This window comes from Vigna radiata, chromosome 9 (assembly GCF_000741045.1).
Source record: "Vigna radiata var. radiata cultivar VC1973A chromosome 9, Vradiata_ver6, whole genome shotgun sequence".
Classification (NCBI taxonomy): Eukaryota; Viridiplantae; Streptophyta; class Magnoliopsida; order Fabales; family Fabaceae; genus Vigna; species Vigna radiata.
Genome location: NC_028359.1, coordinates 12,842,341 through 12,864,822, shown reverse-complemented (window position 1 = coordinate 12,864,822; position 22,482 = coordinate 12,842,341). Strand labels below are relative to the sequence as shown.

Sequence of the window (22,482 nt, the reverse complement as noted above, 5' to 3'; positions counted from 1 at the left end):
TTTGGAAAAATTATTCCTTACAATTTGCTATAACATGTACGTTGGAGTGTATGGAAAAGTTTGATAAAATTTCGGTTAAGATTATTTGTATTGTTCTCTGGATGCATATTTGATTATGGTCATTCGTGACCACTTTCATTTTGTGTATTTCAAAGACCAATGTGAAATGCTGCCGAAATCTTATCACTTTTATCATTTTAGACTTCTTTGTATGCATGTTAGAAAATTATGAAAAATAATTTTTTCGATGGGTAGGGCCTAAGCTTGTGAAAGTTATAAATTTGGGACTGATGAAATTTGTTACGAACATAGTATGGATCAAAGCTGGATGAATGAACGTCACGTCAATCAAGAATATGAAAAGGGAGTTTGAGAGTTCTTGCAATAAGTTCAACAAAACACAAACTCTATGAATGTGTCATATATTTGTCCTTGTTTTTGTTGTCTTAATAAAATACTTTAAGACATGTGTGACCATCTATTAATGTTCGATATAATGAGAAGTTATGGTGTTTGGACTTGGCATGGAGAAGTACTAGAGAAGCCTATAGCATCGCGAGGAACAAATTATGTGGAAGAATGGTTGAGTGATCATTTAGAAGACATGATATGTGATGTTGGTAAAGAAAATTTTGGAAGAGCTAATTTGTATTATTCTTTTAAGAATGATTCAGAGTAAGAGTTATATCCAGGATGCCCCAACTTTGCACGTCTATCTGCAACTTTGAAGTTGTTTAGTTTAAACGCAAGGAATGGATGAACTGATAAAAGTTTCACAGAGTTGTTAGAGTTGTTGAAGGAGATGCTTCCAGAAAATAACACTCTACCTTTCTGTAATTACGAGGCGGAGAAAATTTTATGTTCCATGGGTCTGGAATATCAAAAGTTACATGCTTATCCTAATGATTGTGTTTTGTACGTAAAGAATTTTGCTTCACTAAAGTTGTGTCCCACATGTGGTTTATCATGGTTTAAAAGGAAATTTGATAGAAAATGGTGATGAAGGCAATGATGGTGCACCTGCTGAGGTGATACGGTACTTGCCTATAATACCTAGATTGAAATGATTGTTTTTAGTTAAAGAAGATTAAAAAAACCTTAAATGGCACATTGACAGAAGCAAGTGCGATAATCTAAAGTCCGAAAAAAAAATGGACTTTAGACAATGGTTGTGCTAAAAACCGAGGCCAAAAATGGTCTATTGTTCAGTTCTGGATCCAACTGAAGTAGAAAAGCGTTTATTGTCTCGATTCTGGATCCAACCGACGAGGCAAAAAGGGATCTATTGCTTTGGTTCTGGATCCAACCAAGGTAAAAGACCTAATTATTTTTTGTTTACTGCTTCGGATTTTTTGAACCGAAGCAAAATCATAACCTTTAATGCGTTAGTTTTTTAACCGAGGTTAAAAATCTCGCCTTTTATCTCATCTGAATATACCTCAGTTCTGAAACTGCTTTCATAATTTCAAAACAATCATTGTCATATTCCTTCGATACACCAGTGATTTCAAATAATACTCAAATAAAACTAAAAATTAATTGAAACAAATATATATAATGCAATCTATCAAAGACAACCTATGCTAATGAATGATAAAATCAAAGACAAAAGACAATGTGATCTTTGAATTGTAAGAAAATAATTAAGTTGACATGAGTAAGAGACTTGCATGAGTAATCAAATGTTATAAAAAAATTACTAATTTATTGTAAAAGTAGAACTTAAAAGATATCACATACAATGGAGATACATTCACTTCAACCCTTACAAAATGATTAAATAATGCTTATTGCATACATATTTATTCTTCATAAATTACCAATAGGTTTATTATTTAAATAACGTCATAAATCAATACATATTCTTAACTGTTGGTGATTGACGGAGTTGGCACATAGCTTCCAATGGATTTTTTCTTGAAATAGTAATTCCATTTGCTTCAGACATATCAATTTCTTCCTTACCAATTCGTTTCCACTCAAAACATTGAAGTAATAAGGCTATCGATAAGCCAACTGTGCGTTGAGCCAAGTTTGATCCAGGGCAAGCCCTCCGCCCTAACCCAAATGAAAGTAACCTATTTACTTCACTTTCGTTCTCAAACCTTTCAGGCTTAAAGTGTGTTGGCTCACTCCACATTTTTGGATCCATATGAGCAGCCCATGCATTCACCAACACAATTGTGTCTTTTGGGAGATTATATTTTCCTACGATACAATCTTCTGAAGACAAATGTGGTGACCAAATTGGAGCAGCAGGATGCAATCGAAGTGTCTCATAAACAATGCATTGAATGTAAGGAAGTTTTGACATGTCAGATTCCTCTACAAGACGATTTGATCCTACATGAGTGTCTATTTCTTTTTTTGCCTTCTCTATAACTTCTGGATGGTTCAATAAATTAGCCATTGTCCATTCTAAAGTTAAAGCTGATGTATCTGTTCCGGCAAGTAGTAAACTCTGTAAAATCAATAAAAGAAGTATTAGTGCACAAACAAAAGGAAAAAAAAATCATTCTTAGTTTGTTTAAAATTAATTACTAGATAACCAAAAAATTTATTCTTTTTGTTTTGAATCTAAACTAAATGGACAAGAAATTTGTTACTGAAGTAAATATATTTGTTGTTGTTTTAATACTCAGAAAGGTTTTAAAGTTATCATTTAAAATTACACTTTAGATTAAGTGATGATGATTGACATATATATTGCACATTCACATATTATTATTAATTATTTACGTAACTATGTCAATCGTGATAATTTTTATCACTTTCAAAAATAAAATATAGATCTACAGAAAAAATGAGATAAGTTATATTGAAAGAAATAGTTAATTACCAGAGAAAGTCCTTTGATGATTTGGTCGGTGTATTGTTCAGGTTGTGATCGTTGTAAAGCAAGGAGATGATCTATCATAGTATTTCCATTGTTTTTTCCATTACGATGCTCTTCGATCAGTTCTTGTAAGAATGCATCGGTTCTCTTACCAATTCCTTTTAGCTTCTTCTCCAAATTATCAAAATCAAACCATCTCACGAAAGGCAAGAAGTCTCCACGGTTATTGACTCCTGCTAATATCACTAACTCTTTGATGATTTGTTTGAATTCTTTTGCTTTCTCGACATCGTTCACATCACAGTCATCACCAAAGAGTCTTTTTCCAGACACGATTCTCATCATAGTGTTAAATGATGTCTCCATAAACCTTAATTATAAGATATTATAGCATTAGAAATTATAAAAAATATAAAACATGTTTTATTTAGTTTTATCATGTTTTTTTTTAGTTCTGTCAACTGTATAACCATCTCTCATTTATTTATTTATTCTATGTTTACCTTACTTCCTTTTATTGTCTTTGCATGGAGCACCCTTCAATGGTTTAGAAACATCATAAAAGCACATTTTTCACATTACAATAACTCATTTATGTATATGAAATAATTATATTGTGTATTATTTACAAGTGAGATTACTAAGTATTAAAAACACCAGAAAATATTTGTGTAACTTCAGCAAACTTCAATCATGACCAATAATATAATTTACTTAAAATTATATTAATAATAAAAAACATTTTTATATAGTAGTTAGTGTTATAAGAATAGCAGTTTACACTTTCTGAAGACACTATAGAAAGAAAATTATATACAAAAATGTTACAAGGTATTCATTTATAGTCACTATATTTTTTTTAATGTATAATTTTAATTTACTTATTTCAAAATAAAAAATATTTAATCTCAAGTTCTTAGAATGGGATATTTTATGTTGATTTCTATATAATAATACTCTTTAACCATGTTACGTAAAAGAAAGTTTGTTTGACTTGATGAAAACTCACATGGTTTTTAGATCCACTTTGGTGAAGTGGTTTGATGAGAGGTTAGCGAGCTTTTGCACCAGCCTCATGATTTCGTCCCTTCGGACCTCGTAGAAGGAGTTTAAACGGTTCGTTGAGACAACCTCCAGCGACAAGATGCGGCGGAGGTGGCGCCAGTGGTCGCCGTAGGAGGAGTGAAGGATGGTGCTGTTATTGTAGCTGATGTATTTGCCAAAGAGAAAGTGAGGTCGGTTGGCCAAGACGATGTCGTTTTTGGCGAAGCATTCTTGCACGGCGGATTGTGAAGTAAGGACGACAACGAGTCGGGAACCGAACCAGAGAGAGAAGACTGGGCCGTATTTTTGCGACATTTGAGCGAATGTGCGGTGGTAAGGCTGTTTGAGTTGGGAGAGGTTTCCGATTATAGGGAAAGAAATTGGGCCTGGAGGAAGGTTTCTAAATCTTCTTGTTTGGAAGAAAAGCTTAAGAGAAAAGAGAAAGAAGAGAATGAGCAAAGCAAAATACAACAGAGCCATGTTTGAAGCTTTGCTTGTGAAGCTTTGCTTCTGCTATTGATTGATTGATGGCTTTGATTCTCATGCATGTCTATTTATAAAGGCCTGAAAATGGTAAGATGGACAAAAAAACAAAGTGAAGAAAAAATGGCGGGGCAAATGGTTGTTCAAAGTAGCTAGCTGGCAGAAAACAATCTCGAAATTGAATTTGGGGTCTTTTCATAAATATCATTTTAATTGATTTGTTTACTCGCAAACATTTTTTTTAAAATTTAATTTACAATAGTCAATTATTCAAACCAAATAATTAATTATAATAATTAAAAACTAAATGAACTTTATCAAATAAGAAAATACAAAATAGCTACGTTGTAATACTCCAAAATAATCTTTAATGTAAGTGTTCAGAGCTTATAATATCACAGTGAAGTATCACATATAATACTGTAGAATTTATATTTAATAATTTTTATATACCATCGGTTTTATCTTTAATATTATTTAATCCATTAACATATTTTTATACTCTCATTAATATAAAGGCTATGAAATTTTAAATTTAGAATATACATTTTTAAAATAATAATGAAATTTGTTTATGCTATCATTTATAATATAAAATATAAATTTTTATTTTAATGCCACTCTAAAGTAAATAAAAAAAAACACCTAAAGATACGCAATAGTCATAAAAGATAAAATATACAACCTAATAGTATAAAATAATATTATAAAAAATGAATGTAATTAAATAATATATTACCTTCTTTAATAATAAAAAATTATATTATAAAATACAAAAACTATGATAAATTAACTCATGCTAAAAAGTTTAGTGTACAATTTTTTCATCTCTAAATTTTGAAGCGAAATTGGAATTCGATCATATTTGTAATTTTGATATGTTTTAATTTACAAATTTTAAAATAAATGAATCTAGTTATGTTAATTCAATAACATTAAATTTTGTATGTATCAAACCTATTTTTCAACTCACATTAAAATTGTCAAACGAAATAAAAAATTCATATATAAAAATGAAATACGTTTAACATGTTAAAACAAATTAACTTCATTAAATTATAATGATTATTTTAAAGTTTAAAAATCAAAATATATTAAAACTTAATAATTTTGGACAGAAAAAGATTCTAATTTCAGAAGGACTAAAAAACAAAAAAATTATAACAATTTAAACATGATGAGAGATATAGTAAATGTAGTCTATTTATTTACTGGTAATCAATGTAAAATTTAAAGCTAACTATTTTAAAATAATATAAAAGAGTGTATATACATTATTTTGAATATACATAAAAATTAATTTTAATGTTTTATTTTACATTTTTAAACGAGAAAAAGGAAAAAGAAAAGGAAGCAAATCCCCTTATGAAATTTGGGGTTGGGTTGCATTTGAGCTCAACCATGATTTTAGTGAATTTATTATAAGATAAAGGTACACGTGAAAGTAGAGTGTGTGAGATGGAATTCAAAGAAAAATCATAAATAAAAAGAGAAAATAATTATTTATTTTTTTTTCATACAATAAATATATAGAAAAGAAAGTTAGGTATATATCCAACATGCATATATTAAAAAAAATGCATGCATGATCGAGGATCTCAGCTACAGCTACCGGTTCCGTATATTGACTTCACGTTGTGTAGATATGAGTTGAAATTCTACTCAGATTTCGTTTTATACTATCATAATAATGCAGCCAAAAAAAATACTGTTTTCTTAATCATTTTAATATAGGTTTTCTAATATCTTTTTAAAATTATTATTAAGTTCTTGTAATTAAGATTATTTTTTAATGGAAACACATAAATGTGTTTACTTTCTTTTATGATAAAAAGATATAATTAAATTTTATAATTTTATTCCAAATAATTTTTATTGAATAGAAAGATAATTTTTTTATTATAAATAATTGTTTTAAGTCAAAAAAAATAGTTAAATTTAAAAATAAAGATAAAATAAAAAATTATTAAATTAAAAAAAGAAAGATTATTTAAAAGATAAAATTGGTTAAATTAATACAAAAAAATAAAGGTAGAATATGAAACAAAATGTGAACATTAAAAAAGAAAACCTTTTATATAATGGTATAAATATATTCTCAGTAGAAATTAAAAACTATTGAAAATGCAACAATAATATTGAAATATTTAATGTTATAGTGAAAAGATAAACGTGATAAAGTGACGTATATAATTGTTATTAATAATTAATAATAACATATTATGAAAAATGAAATGGTTTAAATTTATTTTTGTATTTAAAACGACATAAAAAAATCCCCACACGGATTTTATAATTTGGGTGTTTGAGCTTGAGAAATGCATGTAGAAGGTGGAGGTGTAAGCTATATATAAGAGTTCCATGTGGATACTCTAATATTTCCATGTGGGAAGACACATGTTAGACGAGTGTGAATGATTGATCTACTTCTTACCTTCTAATTATTTGGATTAATGTACTAGTCAAGTTACTGGTGGAAGATTTTTTATATCAATATTTTGAGATTCATCGTGATCCGAGAAAATATTATATCAATACACATGGTAACAGTAGATTATTTTAAGCTGTATGCTCTTGCAATGTGATTTTATTTTATTATTTTACAAATAAATATGTTTAAATGAAATTGACTTAGAGACAATACAAGATTATTTTATAAATTTGCATTTTACAAATAATGACAGTGCTTTAAAGATACTGAGACTCAATTATTTTAATATTTAATGATTTTAATATAAATAGTTCTGTTATAAACGAGTTTCATTATTTTAAAATACGTTATCTTTTTAAAAACCACTTTTCTATAATCTTATGACTTCTCACTAGGAATTCTCATCTTCTATTTGTCTGATTGAAGAACCAAGACTGTAGGATTGATTCATTCTCGTAACAAATTCTTCAATTTGGACTTATCAATTTTTCTGTTTGAGTAAGTTGAGTTTCATCTCTTTTTTGGTCTTTTCTTATATTTGTTACATGTAAATCTCGCTCAACAACAAATAAATTATACACCTCAAAATTAGGTTGCGGTTTTCACCATGTACCAATGCCATCATAAGAAGAAAAATATCAATAAAAAATGCCTCAACATCCAAACATGATTCTACTAGTGTCTAATTCCCTTCCCAAACGTGAACAATAGGAACAAAAACATAGCAAACACTCAACGCTAATTAACTTACAAAATTACAAAAATGACATCATACATATAATCAAGAGGGATAGCTCCCCTTTCCTCTAATTTACGAAAAAATTGAATTTTATATCTTTTAACCCTCCTAATACCTTAGTTCCTAGGCTTCTCTCTTAATAGAAAATAATGTTTTCCTCTCACGACTATTATAAGATTTTCTTTTTCCTTTTTCTTATGTTTAGGATTTCTATTTTAACATAATTCAAATATAAGATGTATCTATCTTTATTGAGTTTATTTCTTTGAATTTTTTTGTAAAGGCCTATTGTAACATCCGAATAATTATACACGTTAAACTATAATAGAGTTCTTACATCATTGATACAATAGAACAGTTGACAAAAGGAGGAATAAAAGTTTTTCTCATAATTATACAAAATACACTAAAATTTTAAACTTAATACAATTCAACTTAAACTAGAAACTAAAACATAAATCTCGTCCATAGAGAACTAAACATCGACCGCTTACCATCTAAAGCATGTTCCATTGGTATCTCATCACCTTCTGCTCACACCTACCAGATGATCATAGCCGAGAGAAACACGATACAGATACAACCAGACAACAGACAAAGCAAGGTGAGCTAATGCAAACGAAAACAATCATGGTATATTTAAAACGATAATATAATTCCAAACTTACTAGTCAAATAACTTAATCATGCAATATACATACATACATACATACATACATATATATATATATATATATATATATATATATATATATATATATATATATATATCATAATCATCATAGACTTGACTCATCTCGATAATTGTATGAATGTCGAACTCTTAGCGGGTTCTATACTCGTAGTGGTACTTGCTAGCTCAATCCAAGCGACCACTAGAGTTACGTCCTTTCCTAATTTATCCCAATACTGATCTTCAGATAAGGATTTCTCATTCTCCTCCACATAGCTTTTTCTCTATGTGAGATTAAGACTATTGAGAGCGTTAGAATGAAGCCCTAAGTCAAAGCTCCTACATTCATACATACAACACTTTACACACAATCAATAAGAAGTTCCTCCTTGGAACTCTTTTCCACTCTTTCCATTTATAAATGGCACATGTCAACATACAATATATCGCAATCATTAACCACATCTCAAAAAAATAGCTCACTCATACTCATACATTGCATATTATCACATAAAAATATTGCATATCAACAAAGATTTCTTTATGACATTTTGATATCCTTATTTAGTTAAGTCAAAAAGCTTGGAAACCTTCACCATTAGCTCCGAAAGGGTCAAAAAACCCCAAGAACGACCTAAAGAACATCCAAAACAAACATCCAGAACCCCCAAAACATCAAAAACACTTAATATGCCTCGTTTAACTCGCTCCAACGAATTCTTCACTCGCTTCAGTGAGTGGGTTCATTCGCTCAAGCGAATTCACCATTCTAGAATCACAAAAATTCATTTCTTGGTCTATTCTGACGTTTCACTTCACCATACAGACTTTCCAAACATCCAAAATTCATCCTTAATCATCATATATATCAAAATTACTCTCAAACTTCAAGGATACATGTCCTAACTCTACAAATTTCATTTCCGACATCAGATATCTTCCAAATTCAATACCTAAAATCATATACAATGTCCACTCATATCATAACAACAACTTAGTCTCATCAAGATCCTATAAACAACTAAGATCAACACTAAAATCAATATAGTGGCAGCGGATAATCGGTACAATAACATCAAATCATAACCCCCTTTCATAATCATCATCCATATCCTAATTCAACCAAAACCGGAATAAAATCTCATTCTATAAAAATTCTCTGGTTCAAAATTTATATCAGAAAGCTTAGTCTCTTCTAGATCCATAAACAGACTCAAAATCATCAAGACTTACACATACCTTTATTTCTAAACTTTCAACCGATTAAAAATGCCTAACAAAAACATAATCTCTACCTAAACCCTAAAGCAGATTCAAAGTCATTAAAACATAATCATATTATCATTCCAAACCTTTCATCGATTCAAAACATATAATATAAACAAAATTTCATTCTAAAACCATAATCAGAATCAAAATCCTAAACATATTCAAGAATCAAAAGCATACAAAACCAAAAGAATCAAGGTTAGCTCCCCTTACAATTTTCTCCTAAGCTTGTTCTGCGACAGCACTCGCGGATGTTCCTCTGGCCTTAGAATTTACTTCCACAACTCCAAACTTAGCATTGAGGCTTCACTACTCCAATATCTTCACATCTCAGTTCTTAGGTTCAACTTAGGAACCTTACCCTACCCCTGGATGCTCATTTCATAGCCAAAAATGCGTTTTGCACAAGAGCAACTTGCTCTAGTGAATCCATTCGCTGCTACGAGTCCATTCGCTCCAGCGAATGAACTAGCTCGCCCGAGTAATAAACAATTTTCTGACAACTTTTTCTACTTTCAGTGTTTTTCTACAAGGTTTCTTGACTTTCTAGGCTCGCTCAAGCAAAATAAAAAGTTGTAGAGAACTTTTTCCGCGTTGTCGGGCACTTTTCGGAGGGAAAAATGACTCGTCACGTCAACAACTCGCTCCAGCGAGTTTGCCAGCGAGTGGAGAGGACTTGACAACTTTGTTAATCCGATTGAACCCCTTCTTGAAGTTGGAATTATGCGTATGAGTACTCGATTTCAAGCTCTCCGAGTCTACTATTCAATGAACAAAGAATCAATCGAAAATATAAAAAGTACAAAAATTTATAAGTAAAATACTACACCATGTCAAAGTTGACAGCAGTATATTTTATAATATAATTTGAACTTTTGTTACAACTTATTAAATTTTGATTTTTAGTCTCCTAATGATCCAAGACTTACATTTTTCTCTGAATTTTCATAATCTTACACTTATTATCTTCATAAATAAAATTATTTTTATCTTAATTGATTATGATAAGTCTCTAAATAATATATTATATAAAATCTCAACTAAGTCACTTTTCTAATTAAATTATCCAAAACCTTCTAATTAAATTATCAAAACTATACATACTAACTTTTGTAACCATTATAGCAATTATATAATAAAATAACATAAAAATACAATTATGTATATATAAAAGAAAGGTTTAATAGATTCGGAGGTTCCTATTTGTGCAGTTTTGCGTCAATTATGTCCCTTTATTTTCAAGTAGCTCGATTTGATTCCTGTTTATGAAAAATTGAAACAATAAAGTCTATGCCGTTAAATTCTCTGAACGACGTCAAAAATTTTGCCTGAGGTGGACTTAAATGATTTTTTAATTTAAAAAAAAAAAGTTTAAAAAATTTCATGCCACATCACCACCCTGACACGTCATCATCACCATCTATAGACAAAACCTAATTTCTCTCCAAGAACCCTAGCCGTCGCATCATCCAGTACCGTCACTACCATCCTCGCCAGCAGCCGTCTTCTCCAACGCATCATCAACGCCTAAGTCGTCGTCGTAGAACTACCATCTCGCACCTTCATCTTCTCCAGCAAAACAAACACAACCCCGCCACATCACTCCGCCACCACGACCCAAAAACGCGCAAGCTTCGAGCCTCACTCACGTAGAACATCATCGCATAACCACCATCGTCGCCAGCAGTGTCACCAGCATCCATTCGTCTCGTGCAACAAGCGCCCAATCTCCACCGTAGCAGCCACCTTTCCACAAAAGGTGGATGAATCTGACACTCGATGAATCTGACGAGCCCTTCAAGTGCCCCGTCTCTCACGTAAGGATAAGGATCCTTCATGAACCCAAACAACACCGCCAACAGCAAGCCAGGTCGAACCTCGAAACTCGAACCCGCGTTCTAGAGGCGTTGAAGCACAGCGACGTGAATCGAGTGTCGTCTAGATTGAGGTTCGAAAGGGACATGCCGATGGCCACCATAGCGAGGCAAAGAGGGGATTCGACGGTGGGAAGAGCAATAGTGGGGGTGAGGTTGAGGTGGCGAGCAACACCGTCAGAGAGGAGCTTGAGGGAGTGAAGAGTAAGGTGTGGGGAACTGGTTAGGGTTTGGAGGATGTGGGAGACGGTGCGTTTTGATGTAAAAGGGTGGAGGAGGAGAGACCTCATGATGCAGAGGGTGCGGAGAGAGAGGGTTTCTTTTTCTTCAGAAGTTTCGTCTGGATTGGCCATTGTCGGAAAAGAGATGAGACGATGTCGGTCGTTTTGATGGAGAAGGTGAAGGTGTCTCCTAATTTTTACATTTTCATAAGCATTTTTTTCTCTTTTACAAGGATAGTTTTTTTGAAACAAAATATTAACTCCACCTGTTAACATCTATTATCATTAGTATATGCCATGTCCCGTTAAAATTCCACTTCATCTAGCTATCACTCAAAAATTTTAACGCCGTCTTCAGAATTTAACGATAAGAACTTTAATCATTTAATTTTTCATAAATAGAAACTCAATTAAATGTTTTCAAAATACGAATACCTAATTGACACAAATATATACAAATAGGGACCTTAAATCTATTAAACCTAAAAGAAATTCACACTAACATAATTGTTTTAAAAATATATATAATTTGTATATCACTAATTACAATATTATAATATGTATAATAATAATAATACATGCCATATATATATATATATATATATATATATATATATATATATATATATATATATATATATTATATAATATTATTATAATCAACCTATAACAATAAATTTTAACCAATTGTGTTATCTTTATTTTTATTTAGCATATTACTTTTTATTTTATTAAAAATAATTTACATCTAAACATTTTTTAAATTTTTTTTTCAGGTTTTATCTTTTTCCAATCCAAAAAATTTCATCATCAAAAAGTGCACTTAGTAGAGAATCTCACATTATGTAGAAATTCATAAACTTCCCAAAGACTTATTCATGACATCCGATTAAACTTCTGGATAAAAAACAGTTTGCACAAAAAAAAAAAAAGAAAAACTAAACAAGATCACTTAAATTCATCCAAAAGAGACTAGAATATTCACCAAACAACAACATTTATTCTATCACTTAAATTAAACAATTTATTATACCAAAGTATGCTAAAAGAGCCCTTAAAATCCCTATAAAGACTATTTTTTTTTTAAAAGAGCACCATAACTCAAAAACAACAAGTTTCAAACACCAAATCATTCCAATTTACATGTCAAACATTTCCAAAATTAAAACCAATACATCAAACATATTTTTAACCCTTTAATCTCATTGCACCAAAACAATTTTCCCGAATTTAAAACATTATAATAAACCGAATTTAATCATTAGTTATCAATCAATGCATAAAAATAATTTTCCATAGAAGAAAAAGTCAATGCACCAAGGATTATTTTTCAGCATCAAATTTTCTTTTAGAACCATTCACCATATTCCAATTCAAGTGTCAATGACCCATTCAATATATATAAAAAAAATATCCACACCATAAAAAAAAACATTTTCCAAAAACAAAATAACACTACACTAAAAGCATTTTCTAAAATAAAAATCCAATCCACTAAAACTTGATTTCACCGTCAATTTCTAAAGTATTTAAATCACCTATATAATAATACCTTTACCATTTTATATCCTTACCATGATATAATATAATGTGTAATATATATATATATATATATATATATATATATATATATATATATATATATATATATATATATATATATATATTATAATTCCTTATATAAAACAATCAAATCTCCTTCTCAAAATTGTATAAATATTATATTTACAATAGTTATATATTATGTATAACAAAAAGAACGCACTCTACAATTGTCTAACACAAAACAATAATTTGTATTTACAATATATATTTTTAAATAATATATAATATTCCTTACTTTATAATATATTTGTATAATCTAATTTATAACTTATTTGATATCAACGTAATGATTATTAAACAAAACTTTGTTGTATACCCACCTGCACCTATGTTATGCTCCCAACCAGTTCAATATTTGCCAAGGAAACACCAACAGAGGAGGATGCATATTTTACCACCTTCAATTAATTAAGCAATAAAAAAAGGATAAACCACACAATCTCAAACAAGGTTAGCTCCCATGCATTCTATTATAAGGAACTATGATCAACCCACTAATTATACACAACATGTTCATTAAAGGCAATAAGTACCAATATTAGTTATCTCTATAATCATATATCTTTCTCCAAATTTTACCACACCATCTTTGTTTATCAAAACAAAATAATTTGAGTGATCCTTTATCATAGCTTTGTACTTTTTTTCTTACTTCTCAAACTGCTTACATCAGTTCTAAACTCAACATAAGTCAAAACCCTATGTACGAGACATTCATCTCTTTCTATCCTTCACGAGAAAATGACATCACTTGAAAATCTCTTCTATCATCCATAAGAGAAGACACATCTCTTCCACAGTCTACTAAAAACGAAGAGATTCACTTTTCTATCCTTTACAAGAGCACATATGGCAACGTATATCTATATACTATTATATTAGATTTATAAAACAATGAAAACCATGCATAAAAATTGTCTCCAGTTTAAAGCATATTTCTAACGATAATAAAATAAAATAACATTGCAGGAGAACATTATTAAAATATTTAAATTAAATTTAGTAGTCTTTCATTATAATCTTAAATATTTATGACCTATCTTCAAATTATTTTAGATAATATTTAGTTTTAAAAATTTGATTAACCAACTTTTAAATTTTATATTTATAATGTTATTATATCCTATTTATAAAGAAAACTGAAAACGGTGCATAAAAATTTGGGCACGGAAGCTGATTTTATTAAAACATATTTGAAACAATAATAAAATAAAGATAAATTATCAGTGTTGTAAAGAAGTTAATATTTTATTATAGTTAATATATTATTTTAAGAATATAGTTGTATAATGGATGAGAAGTGGCGTGAAATTATAATTTTGTTTGGAATAAAATGACATTGCAGGAGAACATTTGTGTAAGTCCACTGGAAAAGAACTAATATGGTATTCCCAAATGTATTGATAGAATAATTTCTTGGATCAGGCGCACATTCTTTGAGGTGGTTGTCTCCAGAAGTGGATCTTATATCTTACACCTCCACGTTCTAAATGCATGTTGTAAATTTCATGTGGGGATATTTTTTATTGTCACATTTTAAAATATGAAATTAAAAAATAAAACTAAAATTAATTTTTACTTAATTTAATTTATAAAAAATTCATCACATTCTAAAGAAACTATATAGATTAGAACTAAAAATAGTTAATGTATAATATTTTAAATAGAATTGTCAAAGGGTAATCCGGCTCGATCCAGTCCGGTCTACCACGGGTTGATCATTTAGTGAGTCAACCCAACCCGACTCATTTATTAACTAGACAGAAAATCTGAACCCGGTTTGACCCACCACGAGTTGGTGGATAAACAGGTTGGCTCACTAGCCCCTTTAATTAGAATTTTTTTTAAATAAAAAAATTACAAACTTTCTATATTCAAATTTAAAAATAATTCACTCCCAAAAGATATGTTAAACTGAAGATAATTCAAAATAATAATAAAAAATACAATATAATCCAAATGTCATCCAAAAATAAATACAAAAAACCTGCTTATTGAAGAATTTCAGTGAATAAGTGAGAGTGACAGCAAAGTAAATGAGAGTGATTTGTGACAGCAAAGATTACTTTTTTGGTATATACAATGTGGGTGAAGAGAATATTTTTATTTTTTAGGGTTTCATAAATAAAATAATAAATTAAGAAAATAAAATTAGGTAGGTGGGTTGGCAGACCAACCCGACCCACCACGGATTCAACCCACATTAGCCAAGTTTAAATGAGCCAGGTTGAAATTTAACCCACATAAAAGAAAATTCAATTTTTCAAACCCAACCCGGCCCAAATCCATGGTGAGCCAGGTTTACTCGCGAGTTGTGATCCATTTTAACGGTTCTAATTTTGAGAATATTATAACTTCATCATTCAAAATAAACCGAAAACGATTTCATTAATCATGGATATATTTTTAAATGCTATTATTGTTAATTATGATAAAAGTTATTGTATTAGTTTTATTACGTTTATCTTTCCTCTATGATATGAATTAACACAATTTTAAACAATTATGTTTTCGTGTGTTAGTTTTAGTTTTTATATTTTATAACTGTTGTTTATATTCGTGTGTTATTATCATTTACTTTATATTTGTTAGAATATGATATTTACTTAAAAATTTATATTTTAAAAGTGTGTATGATATTTTAAATTTTACGCATAATTGTTCCGTTAGTTCTAATTTTGGTTGAAAATTTTTTAAGTAGGTTTTTATTTACATTTTTGTTTTAATCAAGTTATATTTTTTAAGAAAAACTATTCAAATAGTTTATATTGGTTAATATTATACCAACTACTTTAAAGATACATCACATTATACAGTGAACAATCATATATTATAAATAAAAATGTTAAATTAAGCCAACTCGACTTACAAGTCACTTTAACACAATTATTTTTTGGTGCCAAAAATTTAGTAATATGATTCAACTCACTACAGTTGGTGAGTTAGTAAGTTGACTCGTTGATGAATGTTTTATTTTTTTAACTTCTTCGATATTAAAAAAAAATATAATTTATAAATTTTTAAATTAAAGTTTAAATAAATTTATAAAAAAATATAAAATATAATGTAAATTAAATTAAATATAAATTAAATTTTAACTATACAACTAAATTTATCAAAAAACATATAAATTAAATTTTAATTTCAATTAAATTTAACTTAATAAAATATAAGTTAAATTAAATTTTTAATCTTTTGAATCGAGTACGAAATACAGGCATTTCATCTTCATCCACTTATAAGGAAGTATTAAACTATTCTTCATTACATATTACGAAAAAGTGTAGCCAAATGATTAAGAAAATACTATTGTTTAGCTGCATGATGACAATATATCAAACCAAATCTCAGTTGAAATTCTACTTATGATTGAACCACGTGATGTCGATATACACGGCCAGAACCGCAGTAGCTGTAGCTAGGATCCTTATGCATGCTTGACATGTACTTAATTTCTTTTTCTATCTTATAATTGCATCAATAAATCAAATAATGTTTACTCTATTTATTTATATTTTTGCTTCGAATTCCACCTCACACACACTACTTTGACGTGTGCCTTTAATTTATAGATAGTCTTTTATATGATTTTAAAATAATTAATTAAGTATTTCATAAATTAGAAGTAGCAAAATTGACTACTTCATATTATTTTAACTTATTTTATCTTGAAATGGTTATAAAATGTTTAACATAAGTTAATTTATAATAATATTAAATTTTATAATATTGTTTTATAATATTTTAAAGTTAGAATATTATATTAGTATATAATTGTATTACTATTAGTTTTTATATTTATTATTTACATCTATTTTAATATAATAACATCCAAATTTATAGTTTTAACATTATCATGAAATTATCACATACGATCAGTTAATTTAAAAGAAAATATATAAAATAGGATTACACTTATTATAATTAAAATTTTATATACAAAATTCTATTTTCTAATATCAAACATAGATTAAATGTTTATCAAATGAGTAGGAATTTAAATCTAATATATATTGTTCTAACTATAGGTATTTGCATTCCTATCTCCGAACACCTGCTGAATTGTAACATTTTTCTATATTCACACCAATTAGATTATTATTACGAATCAGAAATAATTAACAAAAAATACAAATAATATGCTAAACTAATTTACAAAAGTCACAAACATTTAATTCACTAAAAGCAGGAATCTAGCACTTTCATTCTTAACAACTAGCAAATACACTTAACTACATAATTAGACTTTAGAGGGACCATCCAGATACATGTACTGGTATCAATTTATTTAGGGAATCTGCACATGCATGGTGAACAACATATCACCTAAACTACCACACAATGTTAATCTGTCATAAAACCTATAGTCAAACTGACCCTAGGTTAAGGATTTCTCACTATTCCTCACGACATAATCACCCATCCTTACTTAAGATCAGTTGAATATTGGAGTGTCATGAACATTTGCCCGTTTCGAAGCTCCTACAACAATACATTACACACAAGCACCATAAGGATCTTGTCCTTGAAATTCCTTAATACACATTTATCATTACCATTCATAAGAATTGATAAACCTCAAAGGATATGCATAGTATAATAATAAGCAAATCACATAACCAAGAAAAGAAAGCAAGGAAAAAAACATTAATAATCAGGGATAGGATACATAATGATTTTCTTCTGAGATAATCGATTATCTCAACCGATAATCCATTATTCCAGGTTCTTCATGCAAGGATGGCTTTCTCACTGAAATAATTGATTATCCAACGAGATAATCGATTATTCCACAGAGTTTTCAAATAAAAAATGACTTCTAAAGGAGATAATCAATTATCAAATAAGATAATCGATTATCCTTGTCAGATTAGCACTTTTCATCACAACAAACTTTGATTTTTGATTTGGTTAAATATCAGACCTATTCAAATGACCAAATTAGTATCATTGATACTAGAATTGATTCAAAAACATGATTATAACTGAAATTGAGTACCAATTTGCTTATTTGGTCAGGAATAAGGATCATCAGATCAAACTAACCACCCAAAAGCTCGCAGTTGACTTCTAAATGTTACAAACCAAATATTTGTGGCTAAATAAGTCACAATTAACTCAAAATCAATTCCCAAACCTTTAACTTCTTCCTAAATCCAATCTTTTAAATTTTCACTAGTTAAAACCTTAAGAAAGACCCCAAAAACAGTCCAAGACTCAATTTTATTCATTACCTCAATAAGTAACAACAAAATTCAACTAATTATAAGATTATAACCTCATCTAAAATAATGAAAATAGTTAACAATCTATAATTGTTCACAACAATGACATATATTTTGTCCAATTCTAATAAATCATTTCTATCATATGATTACATTATCTCAAGCTATGCAATTCATACACACCAAATCAAGTTAATTTCAATTTAAAGCACATAAGATAGATTACCAACTTGCAAAATCTATATAAACACAAAATTAGTTTACCTTACTTGATTGGAAGCTCCAATAGCTCTTAAAGACCAACAATCACTACTTTAGCTCAGAGAACTCTATCTATACCTATAGATCAAAATTTCATGATCTGAGTACATGATTAAAATCATTGATCAACAAGAAACATACTATAAATCCATGGAGGCACATGCGACAACTCAATTGTTCACATGCATGGAGGAGAATACAACTTAAAAAGAGAGTAGAAACTAACTTATTCTTTTTAAGAAACTAAAAGTGAAGACCTCATTGTCCTAATTACCTAAGCACTTTTTTATCGTCAAGAAGATGATTTTACAATCAGAATACTCAGAGAGAAGGTAAAAGAGGGTCAGAGAACGAACTTTAGATGAAATTTCTATTTACAATTTTAACTTATTTTAATATTAAAATAATATAGTGTCATTATTTAGAACACCTTATCTACTCTTAAGACTCAATTTTCTAGATTATTACAAAGGTATAATAATTAAAACAAAAATCAAAGTTTTGAGATATTGAATTCTTTGAAGTCATTTAATTGTTGGCCTAATGTATGTAGAACATGTAGACTTGGAAAATATTTTTGTTAAAAGACAACATAAGTTTAAGAACTATGTGCAAAGTATTGCTTCGTGCGTAAAGCAAAAAAGTCCCATCTTACATAATTTATTATTTTTCAAAATAGATGAAACTTATTCAGGTTTTACACTTAGTTGTCAAAAAGTTTTAATCAAAACTAAAATCTCCTCCTTTTTCTAGTACTTAAACTAATAAAATTCAAACACAAATATTTCAATCAACAAATCAAATTTACACAATCATCTTCTACAAACAAAGTTTGCAGAAATATAACATAAAGCAAAAGTTTAATGGATTATCAAACTCTAAGTCAATTTCATTTAAACATTTATTTGTAACATAATAAAATAAAATCACATTGCAGGAGAACCTTTCTTACATACAGCTTAAAATAATCTACTGTTCCCATGTGTATATTAAATGTTCTTGGATCACGATTATTCTCAAAATAAAAAATCTTCCACCAGTAATGTCACTTTACTACTACATTAATTCCAATAATTAGAAAGTAGGTAGTAGAACATTCATTCACACTCGTCTACCATGTGCTGATAAAAAAAAGAAAATAATAATCACTCGTCTACCATGTGAAACCGATCTCCGGTTATGTGTACACCTCTACGCACACTCTTATTTGAGGTGGTTTTTGTCTCCACATGGAACTCTTATAGCTTACACCTCCACGTTCTACGCGCATGTTGCTAATGCATTATAGTCAAAGGTCAAACAACCCACCAAAATTATAAAATCCATGTGGGGATTTTCTTATCTTTTTAAATTCAAAATTAAATCCAAACGATTTCATTCGTCATAATGGTATTATTAATGACTAATAACAATGATTTATATAGCTTTGTTACGTTTATCTTTTCTCTATACCATTAAGTATTCTTATATTATTGTTGCATGTTCAACACTTTTGTATGTCACGAGGTGGATTAAATAAATCTGCTCAAATTTTTAATTTCTATTGAAAATATATCTATACCATTATATAAAAGATTTTCCTTTTTAGTTTTCAAATTTTGTTTCATATTCTATCTTTATTTTTTTATATTAATTTTACCAACTTTATCTTTTAAATAATGTTTTTTAATTTAATCATTTTTTATTTGATCCTTATTGTTTTTTAAATTTAACTATTTTTTGAATTAAAATAATTATTTATAATTGTTTTTGCTGAAATGGGACTAGGAGAACACCTATGTGAAGTTCCTGTGTCCGCCACGCTCGCTCAACTCCTCGCTTTGTATAACTGATCAGTATGAGGGGTAACCTGTAGAATATAATCTCACGTCGAAATTAATCATTTTTTTACAGACAAATTAATTTACCTCTTAATAATCATTAATACAAACTCTAATCACTCATCCATAGTTATTGTAACATTATTATGTCTTAACTCTGCTTAATTGTTGTCGGAAAGGAGCGGTCATAAGGAGTTTTCTTGCACATCAACCGCATGACTCTTTCCATCTAGTTTATCACCATATCTGATCCAGTATGCTATAAGTACATAGTAATAACAATAATAATAATAAAAAATTATCTATAGAATAAATAAAAATTATTTACAAATAAAATTATAAAATTTAATTATATTTTTTTTAAAATAAAACAAAGTAAACACATTTATGTGTTTTCACTAATTTTAACTATTTTCAAAAAATGAATAATAATTTTAAAAAGATATTATAAAACTTATAGTCAAAAGATTAAGAAAACGCTATCTTTTTTTTTTTGGTTGCATTATTATGATAGTATAAAACGAAATCTGAGTAGAATTTGTACGCATAACTTAAGCACGTGAAGTCAATATAGGGAACCGGTCGGTAGCTGTAGCTGAGATCCTCGATCATGCATGCATTTTTTTAATATATGCATGCTCGACGTGTATACCTAATTTTCTTCTCTATCTATTTATTGTATGAACAAATCAAATAATGTTACCTAATTTTCTTTTCTATCTAGTTATTGTATCAACAAATCGAATAATGCTTGCTCTTTTTATTTATATTTTTTCTGAGTTCCACCTCACACACTCTACTTTCACGTGTCTCTTTATCTTATAATAAATTCACCAAAATCATGGTTGAGCTCAAATACGACCCAACCTCAAATTTCATATGGGGATTTGCTTATTTATTTTTTTTTTTTTCCTTTTCTCGTTTAAAAATGTAGAAGAAAACATTAAAACTAACTTTTATGTATATTTAAAATAATGTATAGACACTCTTTTATATTATTTTAAAATAGTTAGCTTTAAATTCTACACAGATTACCAGTAAATAAATAGATTATGTTTATCTCGCATCATGATTGAATGGTTATAATTTTTTGGGTTGAATATAATTTTACTTTTTCCCATATCAGAATTATGTTCGAAACTTTAAACTTTAATATATTTTAGTTTTCAAACTTTACAAAAATAAATATAATTATTTTATACGTTAATTTTTTTTATCATATAAAGTGCATCTCATTATTGTATTTGATTTGTTTATATATTCATTTTCTAACTTCAATGTAAGCTAAAATTACGTTTGACACGTAAAAATATTAACTTTTCAAAGTTATGAATATGAACGAATTCTAATACTGCATTCTAAACTTTTTAGCATGAGTTAATTTATCATAGTTTTTTATTTTTATAATATAATTATTTTATTACTAAAGAAGGTATTATATTATTTAATTACATTTATTTTTATAATATTGTTTTATACTATTAGTTTTTATATTTTATCTTTTATGACTATTGCTTATCTTTAGGTGTCTTTTTTATATACTTTGGAGTGGCATTAAAATAAAAATTTACATTTTACATTATAAATGATAGCATAAACAAATTTCATTATTATTTTAAAAATGTATATAATATTCTAAATTTAAAATCTGATAGTCTTTATATTAATGAGAGTAAAAGAATATGATCATGGATTAAATATGAAAGATAGATAGGATGGTATATAAAAATTATTAAATATAAATTCTCAAGTATTATATGTGATACTTCATCGTGATATTGTAAGCTCTTAACACAAAAATTAAAGATTATTTTGGAGTATTACAACGTAGCTATTTTGTATTTTCTCATTCTATCAAATTCACTTTTGTTTTTAGTTATTATAATTAATTATTTTGTTTGAATAATTAACCATTGTAAATAAATTAAAAAAAAAAAAGTTTGCGAGTTAAAAAAAATGTGGTCAGAATAAAATGAAGATTGCACGAGAGTTTCTTCAAAA

At 28.3% G+C, this 22,482-nt stretch overlaps 1 protein-coding gene across 1 annotated transcript; it reads right to left on the bottom strand.

The window, feature by feature from the left end:
* Positions 1 to 1,752: 1,752 nt before the first annotated feature.
* Positions 1,753 to 4,416, bottom strand: LOC106773682 (cytochrome P450 81E8-like). The gene is made up of 3 exons (XM_014660416.2): positions 3,846 to 4,416; positions 2,840 to 3,206; positions 1,753 to 2,461 (listed from the first exon to the last, which is right to left on the bottom strand). The coding sequence occupies exons 1-3, from the start codon at positions 4,358 to 4,360 to the stop codon at positions 1,853 to 1,855; spliced, it is 1,491 nt and encodes a 496-aa protein (XP_014515902.1). The 5' UTR covers positions 4,361 to 4,416; the 3' UTR covers positions 1,753 to 1,852.
* Positions 4,417 to 22,482: the final 18,066 nt, after the last annotated feature.